This window comes from Lepisosteus oculatus, chromosome 6, assembly GCF_040954835.1.
Source record: "Lepisosteus oculatus isolate fLepOcu1 chromosome 6, fLepOcu1.hap2, whole genome shotgun sequence".
Taxonomy (NCBI): Eukaryota; Metazoa; Chordata; class Actinopteri; order Semionotiformes; family Lepisosteidae; genus Lepisosteus; species Lepisosteus oculatus.
The window spans coordinates 18,365,853-18,383,609 of NC_090701.1; the positions used below are offsets into that span (position 1 = coordinate 18,365,853).

Genomic DNA, 17,757 nt, shown 5'->3' on the forward strand with positions numbered 1-17,757 from the left:
TTTAGAAGTAGGAATATAAAATCCTGGCGTTACTTTAATTATTTTCTGTTAGTTCTCCATTAATAATTTATTCTGTTTTCTAACTTGGTGAGATGTTGGTTTACAATACAATAATCAAAATGTATTGTCACTCTGTTGTTTTACTACCTAATCAACTCTGATAATGGGTTTGTAACAGTTCGGAATAATTAATTAGTGGAATTTGGCAATATTGTATTAATTAACCATTAATGTTTTTCTTTTCAACAATGCTAAAGAGAGTTGAATTGCAATAAAAGCTGGCTAACACTAAGACAGGGTTTGAAAACATTTTTAGATGTAGGACAGATCCAATCTAACCGTTTGTCTTTCTACAAAGGACAACTGTATACAGCAAACAGGCTATGCTCTCATCAATTACACTATACAGTATGTACAACAGTTCATTTTTTCATATAGAAAAGTTAACAAAAGTTTTAAATTAAACTTATTTATTTTAAGCTCATACTGTTAATGATAAAGGCTCATTGTAATAATCATTTCTCTGAATATGGTACTCTGTAGTAACACATCATTTGGTCTAAATGTGCTATAGTGGGATTATAGAGTTAAGTAATATGTTGTTCCACAAACTCAATACAAGCTTCATGTAAAATCCAAGCATTCACCCATGAATTTTCTAACTGCTTTATCCAATACAGGGTTGCAGAGGAGCCAGAGCTTATCCTAGCAAACAGCAGCGCAGGATGCACACAGACTCCCATTCCTGCTGGGGCCATTTCTCCCAGAAGCTACCTAACTTACTGTAGAAGTATGTCTTTGGGCTGTGTTCCCCTGCTTTGTAAGAGTCAATTATGTTTATTTTCTTATCCTTGATTCAGGTGCATAGAGGAGCCCATGGTTCTTGAGTGTAAGGACAACAACCTGAGAGGTTCGAAGAGTCAGAGAATTCATTAAGTTCTGGAATTGTCATCACCTGACTTAGATTAAGGCCTAGCGAGTCAATTAAGTTCTGAGACCTTACAAAAAAATAACACTGGTAGATCAACTGGAAGGGTGCCCAAACTTTTGCACATACTGTACCACATTTACTGTACCACATTTACAGAAATATGTCAAGTTTAAGTTTGTTCGCTGCAGAGGTTGGGTTGTGTTAACTTCTTTTCACTTAGAAAATCAACGGACCATTTAATTTGATCAGCGGTGCCCAAACCTTTGCATACAACTATACAGCATTCTGACCCTTGCACCATTTTCACATTTTGTTGCTTTAAAGCTTGCAATCATCATATTTTGAATAATCCATTAATATTTATTAGATATATGGCTGACTCTACACACTCAAAACAAAAAACAAAAAGAAAGACAGCATTAGATGATTGATATGAAAGAAAAATGGAACTGTCATATACTGTAGTATATGCATTAGTTCCTCTTAGGATCACAAAATGACCTGAACAGTTACAGTGTAGCTGTGTGACTCCTGCCTGTTTGGAATAATAGTGGATCACATGACTTCAGAATAAATACACCTGATTCTGTAAGGTCACTCAAACGGGATTTGAATTTCAAATTTCAAACAAAAATTCAACCATGAAGACCAAGGAGCTTTCAAAACAACCAAGGAATAAAGTTGTATAAAGGCAAAGATCAGGAGAACGGTAAAAAAAAAAGATACATTGATATCCCTTAATACAGTATATCTTCAAGCATGGTGAAGTCGATCATTAAGAAGTGAAAGGCATCCAGACATTGCTTAGATCAGGATATCCCTCCAAACCAAGCAGCCAGATAAATAGAAACTGTTTAGGAATGTCACAATGAGGTCAACAACAACTTTAAAAGAGCTACAGAGTTCAATGGCTGAAATGTGAGAAAATATCCAGGTCAACAATAACCCTTTACTCCAGAAAAGAAAGGGGGGTTGTATGGAAATGAAAAAAATAACTCAAAGGTAAAAAAACTGAAGTGAAAAAAATATCTCTGATCCTACAAGAGGTTTACTAAAAAGCACCTCAGTCACACTGCAAACATGTGGCAAAAATATCTGTCAAATATTTGTTTGACAAGACAAAATTGGAACTCTCTGGTCTAAATGTTATATTTCTGCTTCTCCACACCATGGACTGGGAGGATTGTCAAGACTGATGGTAATGTAAACGGAACAAAGTCCTGGCAAATCTGAGAGGAAAACCTGCTTCACACTAATAACGGACAAAAATTCACATTTCATCTGGTCCATGACCTAAAATATAAGGCCAAAGTAACACAAAGTAACACTGGATTGTCTTAAGAATAAGAAAGTAAATGTCTTTGACTGGCCCAATTGAATCCTATTAGAATATGTGGAAAGACATGAAAACTGCTGCCCAAAGGAAAGGGCAAAAATTGCACCAAGCCAGTGTGAAAACTTGGTAGAAACTTTCAGTTGTAATTGCTGCCAAAGGTGCTTCCACCAAATATTGAGCTCACAGCTCTGAAAACTTTTGCAATTAATGTTTTTGCTGACATTTAAAAGTTATCCTACCCTAAGAAGTCTTCAGTTTGAGCATTCAGGCTCAAATAAAAATTTGAATAAAGTATTAAATTAAAAAATGTGTGTGTATAATTTAGCAGTTTCATAAAATTGGCCATCATATGAAGGGTCTGAATACTTCTGCAAGGCACTGTATTACCTTCAATATAATATATATTCCAAAACATATTAAATATCATATGACAGAACTATATTTCCTTATAGGGATTTTAGTATACAATATGATTTTTATGCTGCTGCTGAGATCATTGACACCCCTTTTACAACGAATTGTTACAATGCTGTACACATACTTTCATTGACTGCTGAGTCAACAAAAACATTGTATTTGCCAATATCAGTCTTGAAGCTGTGAAAATCTTGTTGATGCTTACATTTTTCAGAATTGATAAATAGTTGCTATACACGATGTGGTCCATTGTATAGTTTGGTTCATGTACAGTATCCAAAGCAACTATTTCAAAACATAAAAGGCAATACTTAAATTGTGATTATCAGATTATGAAGGATTATGAAATAACGAACAAACTAAGTTCCGACGTTCAATGACAATTCTGCAACACTGGCAATATTTGCAGAAATAGTGAAATACTTCTTCTTAAGGAAGTTTAAGACTATATTCCAACGTATGGCTCAGCGCCAAAGTCTATGTGAGAAGAGAGTGTTGGAGAAGAGGATTCCGGCTGGAGAATAGCCAGAGGAAGGAAGAAGAAAACAGAGGAAAAATCTATAATGGAAAGAAACTGGGCAAAAGATCCAGATCCATAGTCTGATGCTGGGAAAACCAGGGCCAACCCTTAGCTTATCGAACTAATCGACTGCTTAGGGCCCTGAAGCCACCAAGAAGCCCCTTGATGTGCAGCACAACATTTTTTTTTAATCGGTATGCTCAAGTGTGAGCCTAAAATTCCCTCCAGTTGCTGCTGTACTAACCTAGACTGTTAAAGTGTGTTAGTTATAAATTCTAAATTTATCATGTCTAATATTATGAATGTAAGAGAGGTAGCTTATTTTAGTGTCAGTGTAGTAAAAGACTGTCGTCTTCCCCGTAAGATGATAGAATCAGTGTGATTTCAGCTGCTGCTGCACTGAATGCTGCTTCATTTTATTAAATGTTTTAATTAATCTTAAATTAAAGTTTCAATACATCTAACGTAATGAAACATTACAAGTGACCTTTTACTTGCATTGTAAACTATTTTGTAATGATTTAAAATTAAATTCATGTAGCTCCAACTGGTAAACACATCGTCCTGTAGAAAGACATACTTATTGGGCGGTGAGATAAGCACATGCATTTCATTTGGTGATGAATCTGTCAGAACCATGCAAATAGTGAACGGGAGACTAGCCACATGTTCTAGCTAGGCACATAGACTACTTGACATGTTTTACTAGTAGTTAACAGATTCACATTTCACATTTTTACTTTCAATGTTAAAATACATGTTATCCGTGTATAATGTGAGCTTCTTGTTTTTGTTTGTAAGCTATTTATGTGCTCTTAGTAATAAATGATTTCCGGTTATAAGATTCATTTGATTGTTCTAAATAGTCAAATAGGTTTGGGATGGGAGCTGATATTAGAAGTGAAGGCACAAATCGTGATTTGGAGGGGCCCCTTTCCAAGATCTTGCTGAGGGTTCCTAAAAAGCCAGGGTGCTGAGTGGTACTGCTCTGAAGGGAGATGTGGAACACCAGCTGTGGCCGTAGCAGAAAGACGAAGCACCCTGTAGGTTCTTCAGATGCGAGTCCTGTTAATACAGCGCAAAATAACTGGGTTCAAGACTTCAAGCAGAAATCCCCAGGATGCTCTTTGTCAGTCCATCCGCCTCTTGGACTGAGCACGCTGCAGGCAGAGACTGTGCAGTCCAGAAGTTTTCTTACATTCCACCACAGCGCTGGAGGACATTCAGAGAACTGTGGAACAACGGGAGCTGGTCTGGAGAACCAAGATGGCTGAGCCTTCGAATCAGCTACAAATGACAAGGAGATGGTTGCACCGCCAAGAAACCGCACAAGTGAGGGAAAGGAAGCTGCTCGTGTCCCAAAAGATGAAGAAGGTGCAATACCCTGTGACCAAAGGGTCCCTGGCAGTGAGTGCTCACCACCAGAAAATACAGATGCCCTGATGTGGACCTCCGAAAGCAAAGGAAGCTGCACCACAGTATTTTTCAACTGGTGAAGAACTACTGTACCCTCTGCAAAAATGTCATCAGCTAAGATTGTGTTCAGAGGTGCTTCATCAACCTTATCACTTTGGGCGATATGTCCCATCTACATTGCAAATTGTGCAGTTGCACATAAGATGTGCAGAGCTCTCACCTGTATTGTGAAAAGCACCACATTGCTGTAACACTAAAATAAATAAGGTAAGGATTATTACTTTTCAGAGTTTGTTTGGCAAATTGTCCATTTATCTTAAAGCTGAAATTAGCTGTCACTGAGTCTTCACTACAACCCAATTAAGTGAAAAATATTCATTGCTTATCCAAGTTTAGGATGATGTGTTACTGTTAATTACTTTTATTATTTGTAACAACAATATATTTCTTGCTTTCTCCACAAGTATAAGAAATCTGGCTTCAGGACAGTTACTATGATGCTATGCAGAAAAGTGCTGAGGCATTGAAGGTGGTGAGAAGTGTGGTTGTGACGTAAGCATTCAATGATCACCTATTTCACAAGAAGGAGCTAAAGCAGTTGTTGGTCTACTGTATACTGTCATGATTTTCATGTGATCTTTGACCCCTGTCAGTAAATAAAGATGTTTCTAGTGACATACAGTATCAGGTGGTGAAAGATGCGATTTGTGATTTTCAAAACAGTGATCATTCTAACAGTGGTCCTGGTGGTTTCTATGATGGCACACACTGAAACCTCCCTCTAATGCTGTTCGTTAACATTTTCTAAATTAGTGAAAATTGCATGAAACTTGAAAGGGATTTAGATTAGTGACAAATATATAGAAAACTTCAAAAACTCAGTGTGTTCTTTTCCCAAAGAAATGGTGAGTCACAATGAAACACCATTTCCAATTTCTGCCTCCATCCAAGCTTTCTAATGCCCAAATTTAAAGGCTCCTGCAGTTCTACTTCACACATAGCTGTGCTTGCCTTGATTGAACATTCCTCACCAAAACTAAGTTTCCAAAGCCAGGAAATTTACACTCAAGATGAATGTAAAAACACTGTGAAAAATACTGGAATTCCACACATTGAAAAGAATCCAGCAATATTTTCACATGCAGACCTTATAAGCATGACAACATTTTAGTACCAATCTGTATGCGTTTTACACAATTTACTATTCTATACATGTACCACAACTGTCTAGAATTAATTTCCAAATACTACACAGCATTTCAGGAATAAGGCGGAATCACTGTATTGCCTTTTCATCAAATCCATCCCAGCTTACAAAGCTCAGTGTATTGCAGTAAAAAAAAGGGAGATTTCTTTTTTATAATTTCCTCTGTCTCTATCAACCACAGCTCATGGGTTCTGCTCAGGCAAGCTGGCCGAACTGGAACGCTGCACAAACAAATGTTTATTTTGCAGGTCCAATACTCAGGGGAAGGAGGTGCAGGGAGGAGTGGCGGCCAGGCTGTCTGCGTCCCTCATCCCACCAGTAATTGCTTCTAGGGACCACCGGGACCCTCAGCATTGCTCGGGGAGGGGTGCTTCACCTTAAGAAACACAGCAGTCAGGAATTTCATTAGGCACGTGCTCTCAGCAGAGTTCATAATAAGCAGGGTGGGGGAAGTAAAATGAATGTCAGAGACTGCTGTGGCAATAAAGAGGGGGATTGATTGGCACATGATTAATTCAGCAGCGGATTAAAATTGAAAGCGCCACCTGAACCAAGCCCCGCGCTCAGCTGGTTCGCCCACCCCTCCCTTTCACCCTTCACCCATTGCCTCCAAACATAAAACCTCGAAGGGTAGTTAATTGTCACGAACATGGCTTTAATCACATTGGCGGTGGCCATTCGGGGACTCTCCTTCCAGCCATCCGTGACTAATTGTTGTGGTAACTTTGCTGTCATTAGCAGCAGCCCATATGGTGTCGACAAATCTCCAGGTACTCTCCACGTTCCCCAGAGCACTGATAGGGAGGGATTACACTGCCTAATGAATAAAGACCAGGCGAGCAGCACTAATAAATCCTGCCTCCTAAGAACAAAACCCGAGTGCTAGGGCATGGCACGTTCCTAGAGCATGTCACATATGGCCACAGAGAAATAAAAACCTCCCCCGTTCCAAAAAAAAAGAAAGAAATGCAAGCAATAAAAAAAACCCACTACAATCAGGCTAGCATTCCTCCTAAAATGCCTCGGCATACATTTAATTCTGATTTTGACGGCTGTGAGAATCGCTTTCCTCATCCCTTCCTTTCTCATTGTGGTTTTACTCTGTTCTTGTGGGAAGGGGGGGGGGGGGACGAGCTGCATTAAGGGTTGCCTTGGTAACGCCAGCACTCATCTGCTGCACCACACTGCAGTTGCACTTGCTCTCCAGCCAGCCTGCTTCCCAACAAAAGACAGGAGAGCCCCCTGCTGCGTGCTCTGGTGGGACGGGGCTGCCTTTCCTGGCGAAGGAAAGGATCCCCCCCTTGCGCTACAACCTCCCAACCTCCAGTGTCAGCACGACAGGCCTTGCCTCACGCCTGGCTTGGAAAATCACCAAATGGCCGATCTTCACTCTTTGCGGTTAACAACATGGATTTTTACATCACCCTACCAGCATTTGGATCTCTTAAAATAATTTGTGACGCGGCACAGCAAAAAACAATGATACATGCCAGCATAAACCGACATTATAAAAACTGTGACACACAGGTCCAAGAGGGTAAGCTCATAATGATTTAGAAAACACTACATTGTGAAGCAGGGCTTGCAATTGTAAGCACTGCAGGACTAGAGATATAGAAATTTGTGGGGGGAAAAATGAAATATGGCAGAAAATAAAATGAACACAATCTGATTTAATGGAAAACATTCCACATCAATGTTTGGTTTGCTATGGGATTCTGCAGATTTATTTGACCATTATCCTTCCTATACACAGAACAAAACGAGGGTAAATAAAAGCATTAAAAATCAAAGATGTTTCCCAAAGGTCATTCATATTTTTAAGCCTCACTTTCCTGGTGATGGTTTAGATACTAATGGTCATGTGTACTTAGGCAGTATCAATTTTTTTGATCATTTATCATTAATCATATCACTTAATAACCCGTGTAGAACTAAACAGAAATGATACAACCCACTGTCACAGAAAATGTCTGGGAGTGACCTACTGTTTGCAGTCCATGTCTAAAAACGTCTCATCATTTGACAAATTAAAGATTTAAGAAATCTTCTGTCAATAGATCAAAAAGGTAAGCTTATATAGTTGCACGGTGAATGATAACCACATACACTGCCACCTTTACTAAACTATTTTGTTCCATACCTCATACATTTCATAACATAAAAAGAAAACTCATGTCACAAAATCTGAAAGTGTTAAATGCGCCAGCAGGGATTTAGAAAAAAACATCTTGAAACACGCACTACACTGCGTAGGACTTTTACAAGGGAAAAAAAGAGAGTGTCAACTAACATTATTTAGTATAGTTGCGAGTGTTTTATGAATAAGATCCACAACAATAAAACATTGTTTAAGGATGATACATGCAAAACTGATGTCCGCTCCCCAGCTATTATGCAACTGGAGTGCCACGGACTACAGATCAGGTGAAGTTGGAAATCGCTTCATCATCAACTGAATTAGTAAATACCCTACTCTTTCATACAGTGCATCTTATCCAAAATGCAAATACAACACAGTTTCTCCTGTCACCATTGCAGGACTTTGGTCTGGGACTTGTGGTTCAGAGGAAAGTGTGCCAATTTCTGATCCACCAACATCACTTACAGAAGCAACCTAATATCATATAGAGATTTGCAACTGGAGTGCCACGGACTACAGATCAGGTGAAGTAGGAAATCGCTTCATCATCAACTGAATTAGTAAATACCCTACTCTTTCATAAAGTGCATCGTATCCAAAATGCAAATAAAACACAGTTTCTCCTGTCACCATAGCAGTACTTTGGTCTGGGACTTGTGGTTCAGAGGAAAGTGTGCCAATTTCTGATCCACCAACATCACTTACAGAAGCAACCTAATATCATATAGAGATTTCCCAGCCCAGTACTAGTCAGGCGCATCCCTGCTTACCCTCTAAAATCTGATTAAATTAGGCTACAAGATGTTAGTGCTGTCATCACAAACCAGTGTTTCATTACTTCTAAGGGCGGACTAAAGTCTTCAGTACTGGCAAGGAAATTAACATGCTCCATATTAACATATTGACATTCCTAGGTTAAATCAGTTCTAGTTACCTGGTCCTTCCTAATCCAGCACAAAATGCTTTACAATGGATTAGAAGGATCAGAATCGTGCACATTTATTTTTGTTTCTGTACATATTTATTAATATATTATTCTGTGCTTTAGTAGAGAAAAGTAAAAAAAACAAATCAAGGGTTAAATTTGGGGGATTTTGCTATTTTGGAAGTGTATGCATATCATAGAAAAATGCAACAAGAGTTAATATTGCAAAAATTAAGAGTAAATATTGCAAAATGTAACTGAAGATATTTAAGAAGATAATTCAATTTCCCACTGACTGGTTAAAAACATGTAAAAAAGAATAAGCTTCCAACATTAACATTGTGTTATTTCCAGGCTATATAAAGTAATACATTTTAAAGTACATTAGCTAAAAAGGCTATAAGTGACTAAAGTTTTATTTCATATAGGAAATCAGGACAGGCTGTGTTAATTGGTGAAATGCTGAGTGGGAAGACATGATGACCAAAAGCTTTAACCCAGCAAGAAGCTCGCTATACCTGTTTTATATATTTCGGTATCGGGAGACAGATGTTTTGAGGATTAGAGTATATGGAATTAAGTGAAAGTAAAAAAAAAAAACATCACTGATGTTGTATAGTTTTTGCAAGAATACAGGAACAAAGCTTAGGTGAGGACAGCTGAAGACTCCTTGTAAGTTGGTCACTTAATATCCTCCATGGCCTTTGAAATAGAAAGAGCAGACTTGTACTGTAGTACAGACCAAAAACATCAAATGATTTAATTTAAGTCCTACAATCCAGGGTAGAATATATAAACTAGTAGCATGTGAATTTGGTGGAGGTCTTTCCTGAGCTGAATTTGACTCCAAAAGTGAATTTCCTAACACATTGGTAAATTAACACACTGCTGTGTCTAGCTTTAATGTTTTAATATTAACTTTGCATCCAGTATGTCTCTAAGCATTGGACATTTACCAAAAAGTATAATTCTTTTGTACTTGGAACTCATTCAAGTCTGTACAACACGTGTCCTGACATATGCAAAAACAATCAAAAGCACTAATATAATTATTTTAAAACCTCTATGAGTCTGAATACCTTTAAATAGCTAAAGCACAGAAACAAAAATTAAAGTCCGGTGTTGAAGGGTGAGACATTGCTTAATGTAAAATAACAGGATAGTTATATCTGGCCTAGAAACTATTCCTGTATACCTATATTTTATGTTTCAAGCATCACATTGGTAATATCGCCTAGCCATTTAAAAATAATTCATAGGCCCACTGACATCAAAAAAGCTTGGTATTGTACAATGTTTCATTTGAAAAAGACTGCTTATCAATCTCACCTGTAATGTTCTACTGCCTTTAAGTTCAAAGTTCCATTATAAAAGGAAATGTGGCTCTGGAAATGCACAGTATATATTTTAAAGAATTTGAACAGAAATAATGTTTATTCTTATTGGTTTCTATGACACACAATTTTTCTTCACTGCATGTACTGTAGGTGTAAGAAAAATGTAGTGTAATTCTTTGCATACTACGGTACATATTTAACAAAGTCAGAGCATTTTGATTCCCAGAAACAACTGAAATAATTTAAATAATAGTGATCAGGCAAATAGTAGTCTATTTTACATATCTGTCACTTTGAATGTATTGCAATTGTATTGAGATTACAGTCATGCTAAACTGTATTAAAAACTGTTTAATACAACTATAGAAATGACGCATTTTGCTTGCCTTCTACATATAGCTCATAAGAAGCCATGTTAATTTGAAATTTGGTTTGTTACAATGGAATCCAAAATTCCATCCAAAATTTTACTGACAAAGTCTAAAACCTTTATTTTACTGTAAATTATACTGCTCATTTTTCTCTTTTCTCTGTCACAACATGGAGCTCACTTGATCTGATATCACTGGGGATTTGATGATCAGGATTTATTAACTTGTTGGGAGCCTATTACTTGAGAGACAGAGCATTTCTACATTTTAACAGAACAGATTCAAATTCTTTCCATACACCATGGAAATCCTGGGAGGTAAACATACTCAAGTACTACAATACTTGTCGAAAACAAATCATTGCAAATCCAATCAAAAATTACTCTCAGGAATGTGTTTGAAAAAACATTGCTACATAAGATATTTTTTTTTACATAGAGCAAATTATCGGTCCCTCTTCCTAAAAAACAAAGAACGAATAAATGCATCCTCAGTGTTATACAAGTACTATCTTTTACAAATACAGTATATGTGAGCATGCGGCTGGGGTTACTAGTGATTTTATAGAACACTGTGCGTGTTCTGTTCAAAGCTGAACATGAATTGCACATCATCCTCAATGGGTGATCTCCTGGTCCTTGTGGGCCAGGATCAGACAGTGAATATGGAGCAGTCTAGAAGAACAGAGGCTGCCAAGATCCAAAACAGATATATTGCGAAGTAGAGAGTCAAAGTTGCACTAAAGTGTAAAGGGTGGATGTAGAAACTGTAAAATATTTAATATGGGAGTACAAACTCCCATCATTTTTCAAACATTGGACCCAGATGTGACTTGGTTTCCCTTTCTGCCAGACTTCCTAACCTGCGGGAATTAACTTTCACCGTTGCCTAAGGCTGACATCTACTGGAAGAGGCGAGAGTGCAGAGCTGGGGATGCCTGTGACCAGGAGGTGATGCTGCTCTTCTCCTTCAGGTGTGCAGGATCAGACAGGTCAGTGAAAGCTATTTTCTTCCACACTTACAGGCTCTGGAGAGGCGCCAGCACCCCCCCTGCTTTCTTGTCCTTTTTGAAGGCTGGGTTTGCCATTTTAAAAGTCCACTTAAAATAATTTATTCAGTATTTCTACCCAATATATTCATCTGTATCTTTATTTTTCTTCCTTGACAGAATTAAATAATAAAATATATTTCTCATGGATAGATTGGATTGTGTACAATTCATGTTCCTCAAAGTTCTTCAAACTATTCATGTTTCTCAAAGTACAAGATAAATAGATAACTGCCTTGCAATGAAGTCTTATAATTATAATTTCGATAAAGAAAACATGAAACTGGTTTCTTCTGTTAGCTACTGTAAGTGCACATAAAAGATAAATGTCCTACTTAGCTTAATGGGATAATGGGATTACCCTACAAGATATAATTTCATTTCACTTGATGTGAATGAGTTAAATTATTACTTATAAAATATGGAGTTTTTTGTTCTAATTCGTCAAGTGAGCTATTTTGCAACTTAAAGGAAATATCATCTCAAAGTAAAATGTTTTGACTTTTCAACCCCGGAAGCACTCAAACAGGCGGACTGTCACCTTGCCAGGCTCCATTCTTTTGGGTTTCACCCCAGACTACCCAGGTTTTCAACTCAATGTACCTGAACATCGATAACATTACTTTTAAAATGAAAGAAACAAAGAGACTGATTTAAATGAAGGCCACTTACTTTTATGTACACTTGAAATCGACTGTATATCCACAATTGTGATCTCTAAACTGCTTTTTTCTTTTGAAATATGTACATTTCTTTTTAATATCCATGGTTACCCCCGTGGTAACACAGTGGCACAGTGGTTAGTATTGCTGTCTTACCGCCCCATGTTCACATGGGTTTCCTCCAGGTTCCCAGGTTTCCTCCCACAGTCTAAAGACATACAGGTAGGTTAACTAGCTACTGGGAATATATTGGGAATAAAATACAGGGTGTGTCTCACCTCACGCCTATTGCTTGCCAAAAAAGCAGTTAGAAAAGGGATGAAGGGATGGATTGTAATACCATGAGAAGCAGACGGGCACTGTAGTTCTCAAGCAAAAAGCAACCCAGCAGCATTTACTCTGCCTTTAGCTCAAGAGCATGAACCTAGTACAGCCATTTTGCATTCAACCAGAAAGCATCTGCTATAAAACCAAGATTTCCTGGCAGCAGTTAGACCCATGAGCAAAAGATGGCATGCCGAATGAATAGTAGGATAATATACTCCTAGAAAAAAAACAGTAACTTGGCAATCAAATCCGTCACATCTTAATGGAGAGTCACATACAACCAAAAAATGTCTGCATAAGCAGGTGTCAAGTACAGCCTGAGTACATCAGTGACTGAGGGGGCTAGGAGTATTTTTAATGCTGGATCTGCAGGTATGGTGTTCCATGGGCAAGTATAAAATGGATGTGCTGTATTGTTAGAGGAAAAGTATTGTTCCAGACTGCGTCCCAATCCGAATCTAGGTTGTGTAGTTCTCAGTTTCAGAGATATACCGTAATGGCAAAATGTTGACTATGAAAGGGAAATGACTGATGCAAAAGTATTTAAGTAACTTAAATATAAATTAATATTTAATGCAGGTGTTTACCAAGGACACATTCTATATCAAGATTGCTTTAGGGGAGGTAGAAGAAGAACAGGAACTAGAAGTATTACTTTCTAGGGCCTGATGGTATCCTACCGGTAGTTCCCATCATTAAAAAACAATATTATTAATAATACTAATACTACTAATATTACCAATAGTACTTGAGGAAACAAGAAATGCTATTCACAGACCATTTAAAAAAAACACGTTCAGCAGTAATTGCAGAGTACAGGTGTGATATTTATTGACTGGAGAATTGCTAATGTAGTAAACATCTTTAAAAAGGATGACAGAATCAAACTAAGTAATTAGAATCCAATACATCTTATTTGTATTACATGTAAATTTATGTAAATTATATTTGGAACTAAACTGGAAGATCACCAGTATGACATTGGACTTCTACAGAATAGTCAGCATACAGTAGATAAAAGACAGATCATGTTTAATTACTGTATGTAATCAGATTATTTAAACAAATAACAGCAATAATGCACACAAAAAACATAACTAATAACTAAAAATCTCTGTATAACAAATCATATACACTATGTGTAGGTTTTCAGAGGGCTTTCGATGAGGATTCTTATGGGAAGATAGTAATTCCCATAAAGACCACTCTAAAATTGCTGCAGTCAGTAGACATTTAAGGTTGTCCATTATTTGTATTGAGAACTGGTCAATGGATATAAAACAGTACAGATTAAGGCTAAAACAATACTCTTATATGTGTGAAGTGATAAGTGGAGTACTACAATGATCTATTATAGGACCACTGTCCTTCCTACTTTATGTATGTATCATTAATCTACATTTTGCTATAGATAAAGAAGTCAAGTTTGCAAATGACACATACTACATTGCAAATGCTATGAGATAAAACGATATCGCAATTCCACAGCACCCTATAAGTTCAAAATAGTAGGTGGAGACAGTGAAGTCAAAATAGTCACTAAAATGTGAGGATGGGACACAAAATGTGGTATTATTCCAAAATGTTAAAGCATATAGACACAGAAATAAGCAGAAACAAAAGGTGACATTCTATATTTTTTCCTCGTATTTAACTTTTCATCTCAAGTACAAACTGCATGTGTACACAGAAAAAATGGCAGCTTTTACTTCACTATCCCAATACTTTTTCTAGGCATTCTGGTGGGACATAAAAATGGATTATGGGAAACAGAAAATCAATATAGGACGTATAATTATTTTTATTATACAAATCTTACCAGCAGAGTGTAAAGAAGAACATAGAATCAAAATTTCTTTAATGTTTTTGTCACAACCAAGAATTTTCTGTTTGAGCATGCTACCAATTAGGGAATATATTTATACCCAAATAAATAAATGCAGGAGAATACAAACTGCGTGTGAAAGAAATGCTGTCACATTACTAAGATTCAAAGGCAAGAGGAACAATACAGTATAGTTTAAATTCAGAAAATATACCAAAGTTATAAAACAAGATTACAGCACGAGGAACTGAACTGGAAATATCAGAGAGAAACAGGAGAATTCCATCAGCAAAGTTAAATATCATGTTTATATAATGAGTAGTCTTCTGTATCTCCATGAGAATAATGCTTATATTTTGTTTAATTGCTTATGTCAGCAGTTATAATGAAAGAAGAAATAATGGTGTTGACGGACAGAACTGTTAAGTCTGTCGAGTAAGAGATAAAGAGATATCATTGACTGATATCACTGAGGAGATATCATTTAATTCATTGATCTGCTCTGTACACACACAGAGTAAGGGATCAAACTGATAGAAGACGTCTCTTAAAAAATGTTCCAGTACAACCCAAAGACAGTTATGTTGTAAGATACAAAACACTTCATTTGTATCTAAAGAAAACACTGAACAAGCAGCTACTTGATAAATGGACTAATCCAAAATATGGAAGAGGCAGTGTAAAGTTTCAGAAGCAAATTGTCCCATCAAGAAGCCTGTCTGCTTATGATATATTTGCTGATACAAATGTGTCTCCATTATCTTACAAAGAGCCTTTTGCAAATACATTTATGTCTGAATTTGATAGCAATAGTGGACAATAACTAGATCACTCTAAAGGCTCTTTTGTGTTTTATTTTTTATCTCTAATCTTGAGTTTCTGAGGAAAATGTACAGCATTTAGTACTTAACTGACATCATCACACGCTACTTTAATAAATGATGTGGAATAGGTGGGGAATTTCTATTTGCCTATAATCTGAAATCCTGATAAAGTGCCCAAAACATTCAGCCAAGAACGTCACATTGTGCCGTGTCATCAAAGCACGTCATGTGTCAACCTGGCCTTGACAACTATCTTCGTAACTGCAATAAGCACAGAAGAATAAGTGAACCACCATGATGGTGCATAGTGCCTGTGATTTTGGTGTTGGATCAGTAAAGCAAGATTTTTAAAGACTGTCCCTCCTTGCTCCATATTCATCAAAACTCACATGTACATTCAGGACCTTAAAGGGCCTGCTGGAGGCCAATGTGTGGAGTATTTGTGTAGGCATTTTAGAAAGAAATTAATAGCATGTCTGTGCCTTCCAGCAGGCTAACAATTCTCAAGTCTGGTAAGTGTTTTCTGTCTTCCATTTCAGTCAGACAGAATTTAAGCAGGGTTATCTCCTTCTCCAACTGATGATGCTGCAGTTCCGACAAAGCACTGCCTGCAACATATCTACCAACCCCCAGGAGGGGGAGCCCAGCTCAATTACCTCGGAGTGTCACTTTGCTGGAGCCTTGCATAATGCAAGTAAAGCTGTAAATACTGCTCTAGTCTGACAGCACTTTCACTATATCACCTTCTTATCAGGAACCCATGGTTAATCTCTTCTTTTCACAATTTATTACATTCATTTCTTTAATAGTAACTAAATAAAGAAACAGCCAAAGCACTAGCTTTTACTATTTAATTCAAAACCGTATAATAATAAGCTGATGCAGGAGTGTGTGACTTTCTGCCTCTTAAGGTTTCAGCTGGTGATAGTTCAAATCAAAATGTGATTGTAATCACTGTGTAATAATTGCTTTGCACCATGATTAAAGTGCATTACTGTGACACTCTCAATATGTGCAACATCGTTATTTTTTATTCAGTTTGGTTTGATGATTGCCGTGTGTCTTTTACAGTGAAGGCCACATAACAGACAATCCATCTGTCCATTTTCTAACTACTTATCTAAGAAAGAGTTGCACGGGAGCCAAAGTTTATCCCGGCTATGAGCACAGAGCTGGTTATACCCGGGATGGGAAACCAGTGTATCACAAACATAAATACACACACTCAACACCAGGGCCACCTTTCCCAGAAGACAATTAATAATAATAATAATAATAATAATAATAATAATTGATTACACTTATATAGCGCTTTTCTGGACACTCCACTCAAAGCGCTTTACAGGTAATGGGGACTCCCCTCCACCACCACCAATGTGCAGCATCCACCTGGATGATGCGACGGCAGCCATAGTGCACCAGAACGCTCACCACACATCAGATATCAGTGGGGAGGAGAGCAGAGGAATGAAGCCAATTTATATAATTAACCTACCAGTGTCTCTGTGCACTATGAGAGGAACCCAGGACCCCAGTGGTGCAAGACAGCAATTCTAAACACTGTGCCACCGTGCCTCCCCGTGATATAAAAATCACTATTTTTTCACTTTCAGTTTGAGAAGTAAAATACCACTGTTCCTGTCATTGAAAGTTCACTGGGTTGTGTAGCTGCCAGCTTACAGAGAAACAAGTGTAAAAGGCTATGAAAACCACCTGAAGCAGGAGAAGCACAAAAATATTCAATGGATGTTGAAAAAAAAACACTGACTAAGGAAGGATTTACCGACGGGTACCATGATGTAAAATCCTGGAGAAGGGGGACAGATTGATTGTTAGTGAAGCTTCAGGTCTTTTCCCCATACCTGAATTGACCAGCTGCTGCTCCATCACCCCACAGCCCAGGACCTCCAGCCAGTCCCCCTGGAATCTGATCTCCATTTCAAAGGAGGGGTGGGTGAAGGGGAAATAGCACTCCACCCAGCGGATCTCCAGGTCTGCGGAAAACCAAATGAATAAACGGGCGTGAGCCATTAAACAGAGGCCAATGGAGGTAAGCAGTTCTGCTCCCGTAAAAATGTGGGGTTACTTCTTCATGCCACCAGTTTGGAGTTTCTCATGAAAATAAATCACAAACACACCCGCCTGCAACATCTTCATTGCAGACAATAAATCTCGAAAGTTAAAGAGAAATAGCAGTGTCTTTTTCAATATGAGAAGCAGTTTGTGCAGCTCAGGCTCCTTGGGTAAGTCAATCAATCACCTGGCACATTCCTGCAGCGACAGGACAAGCAGCGGGCTGGGGAGGGGGGCAGATGTGGTGGACAAAAGCAGGCCTGGGTCCTCGGCTCTTGAGAGGAAAACTACTACCAGCCCTCCTGGACGCAGTACAAGACATCAAGCGTTCTCTCAGGATATGGGCAAAGCTTTACATAAACTTGTGGTTAGTCAGGAGTTTCCGTCTGGAGGTG

At 37.9% G+C, this 17,757-nt stretch overlaps 1 protein-coding gene across 4 annotated transcripts in view; it reads right to left on the reverse strand.

Annotated features, from left to right (window-relative positions):
• fars2 (phenylalanyl-tRNA synthetase 2, mitochondrial) overlaps positions 1-17,757 on the reverse strand; it is a 187,815-nt gene that overhangs the window by 109,541 nt on the left and 60,517 nt on the right. For 3 of the 4 annotated variants that reach the window (XM_015354589.2, XM_015354587.2, XM_006634397.3), the window contains exon 5: positions 17,152-17,283. The exons of the other annotated variant lie outside the window; for it this stretch is intronic. In XM_015354589.2, the coding sequence (XP_015210075.2) occupies positions 17,152-17,283 (132 nt within the window). The remainder of the gene's footprint in view (positions 1-17,151; positions 17,284-17,757) is intronic. 4 annotated transcript variants of the gene reach the window in all.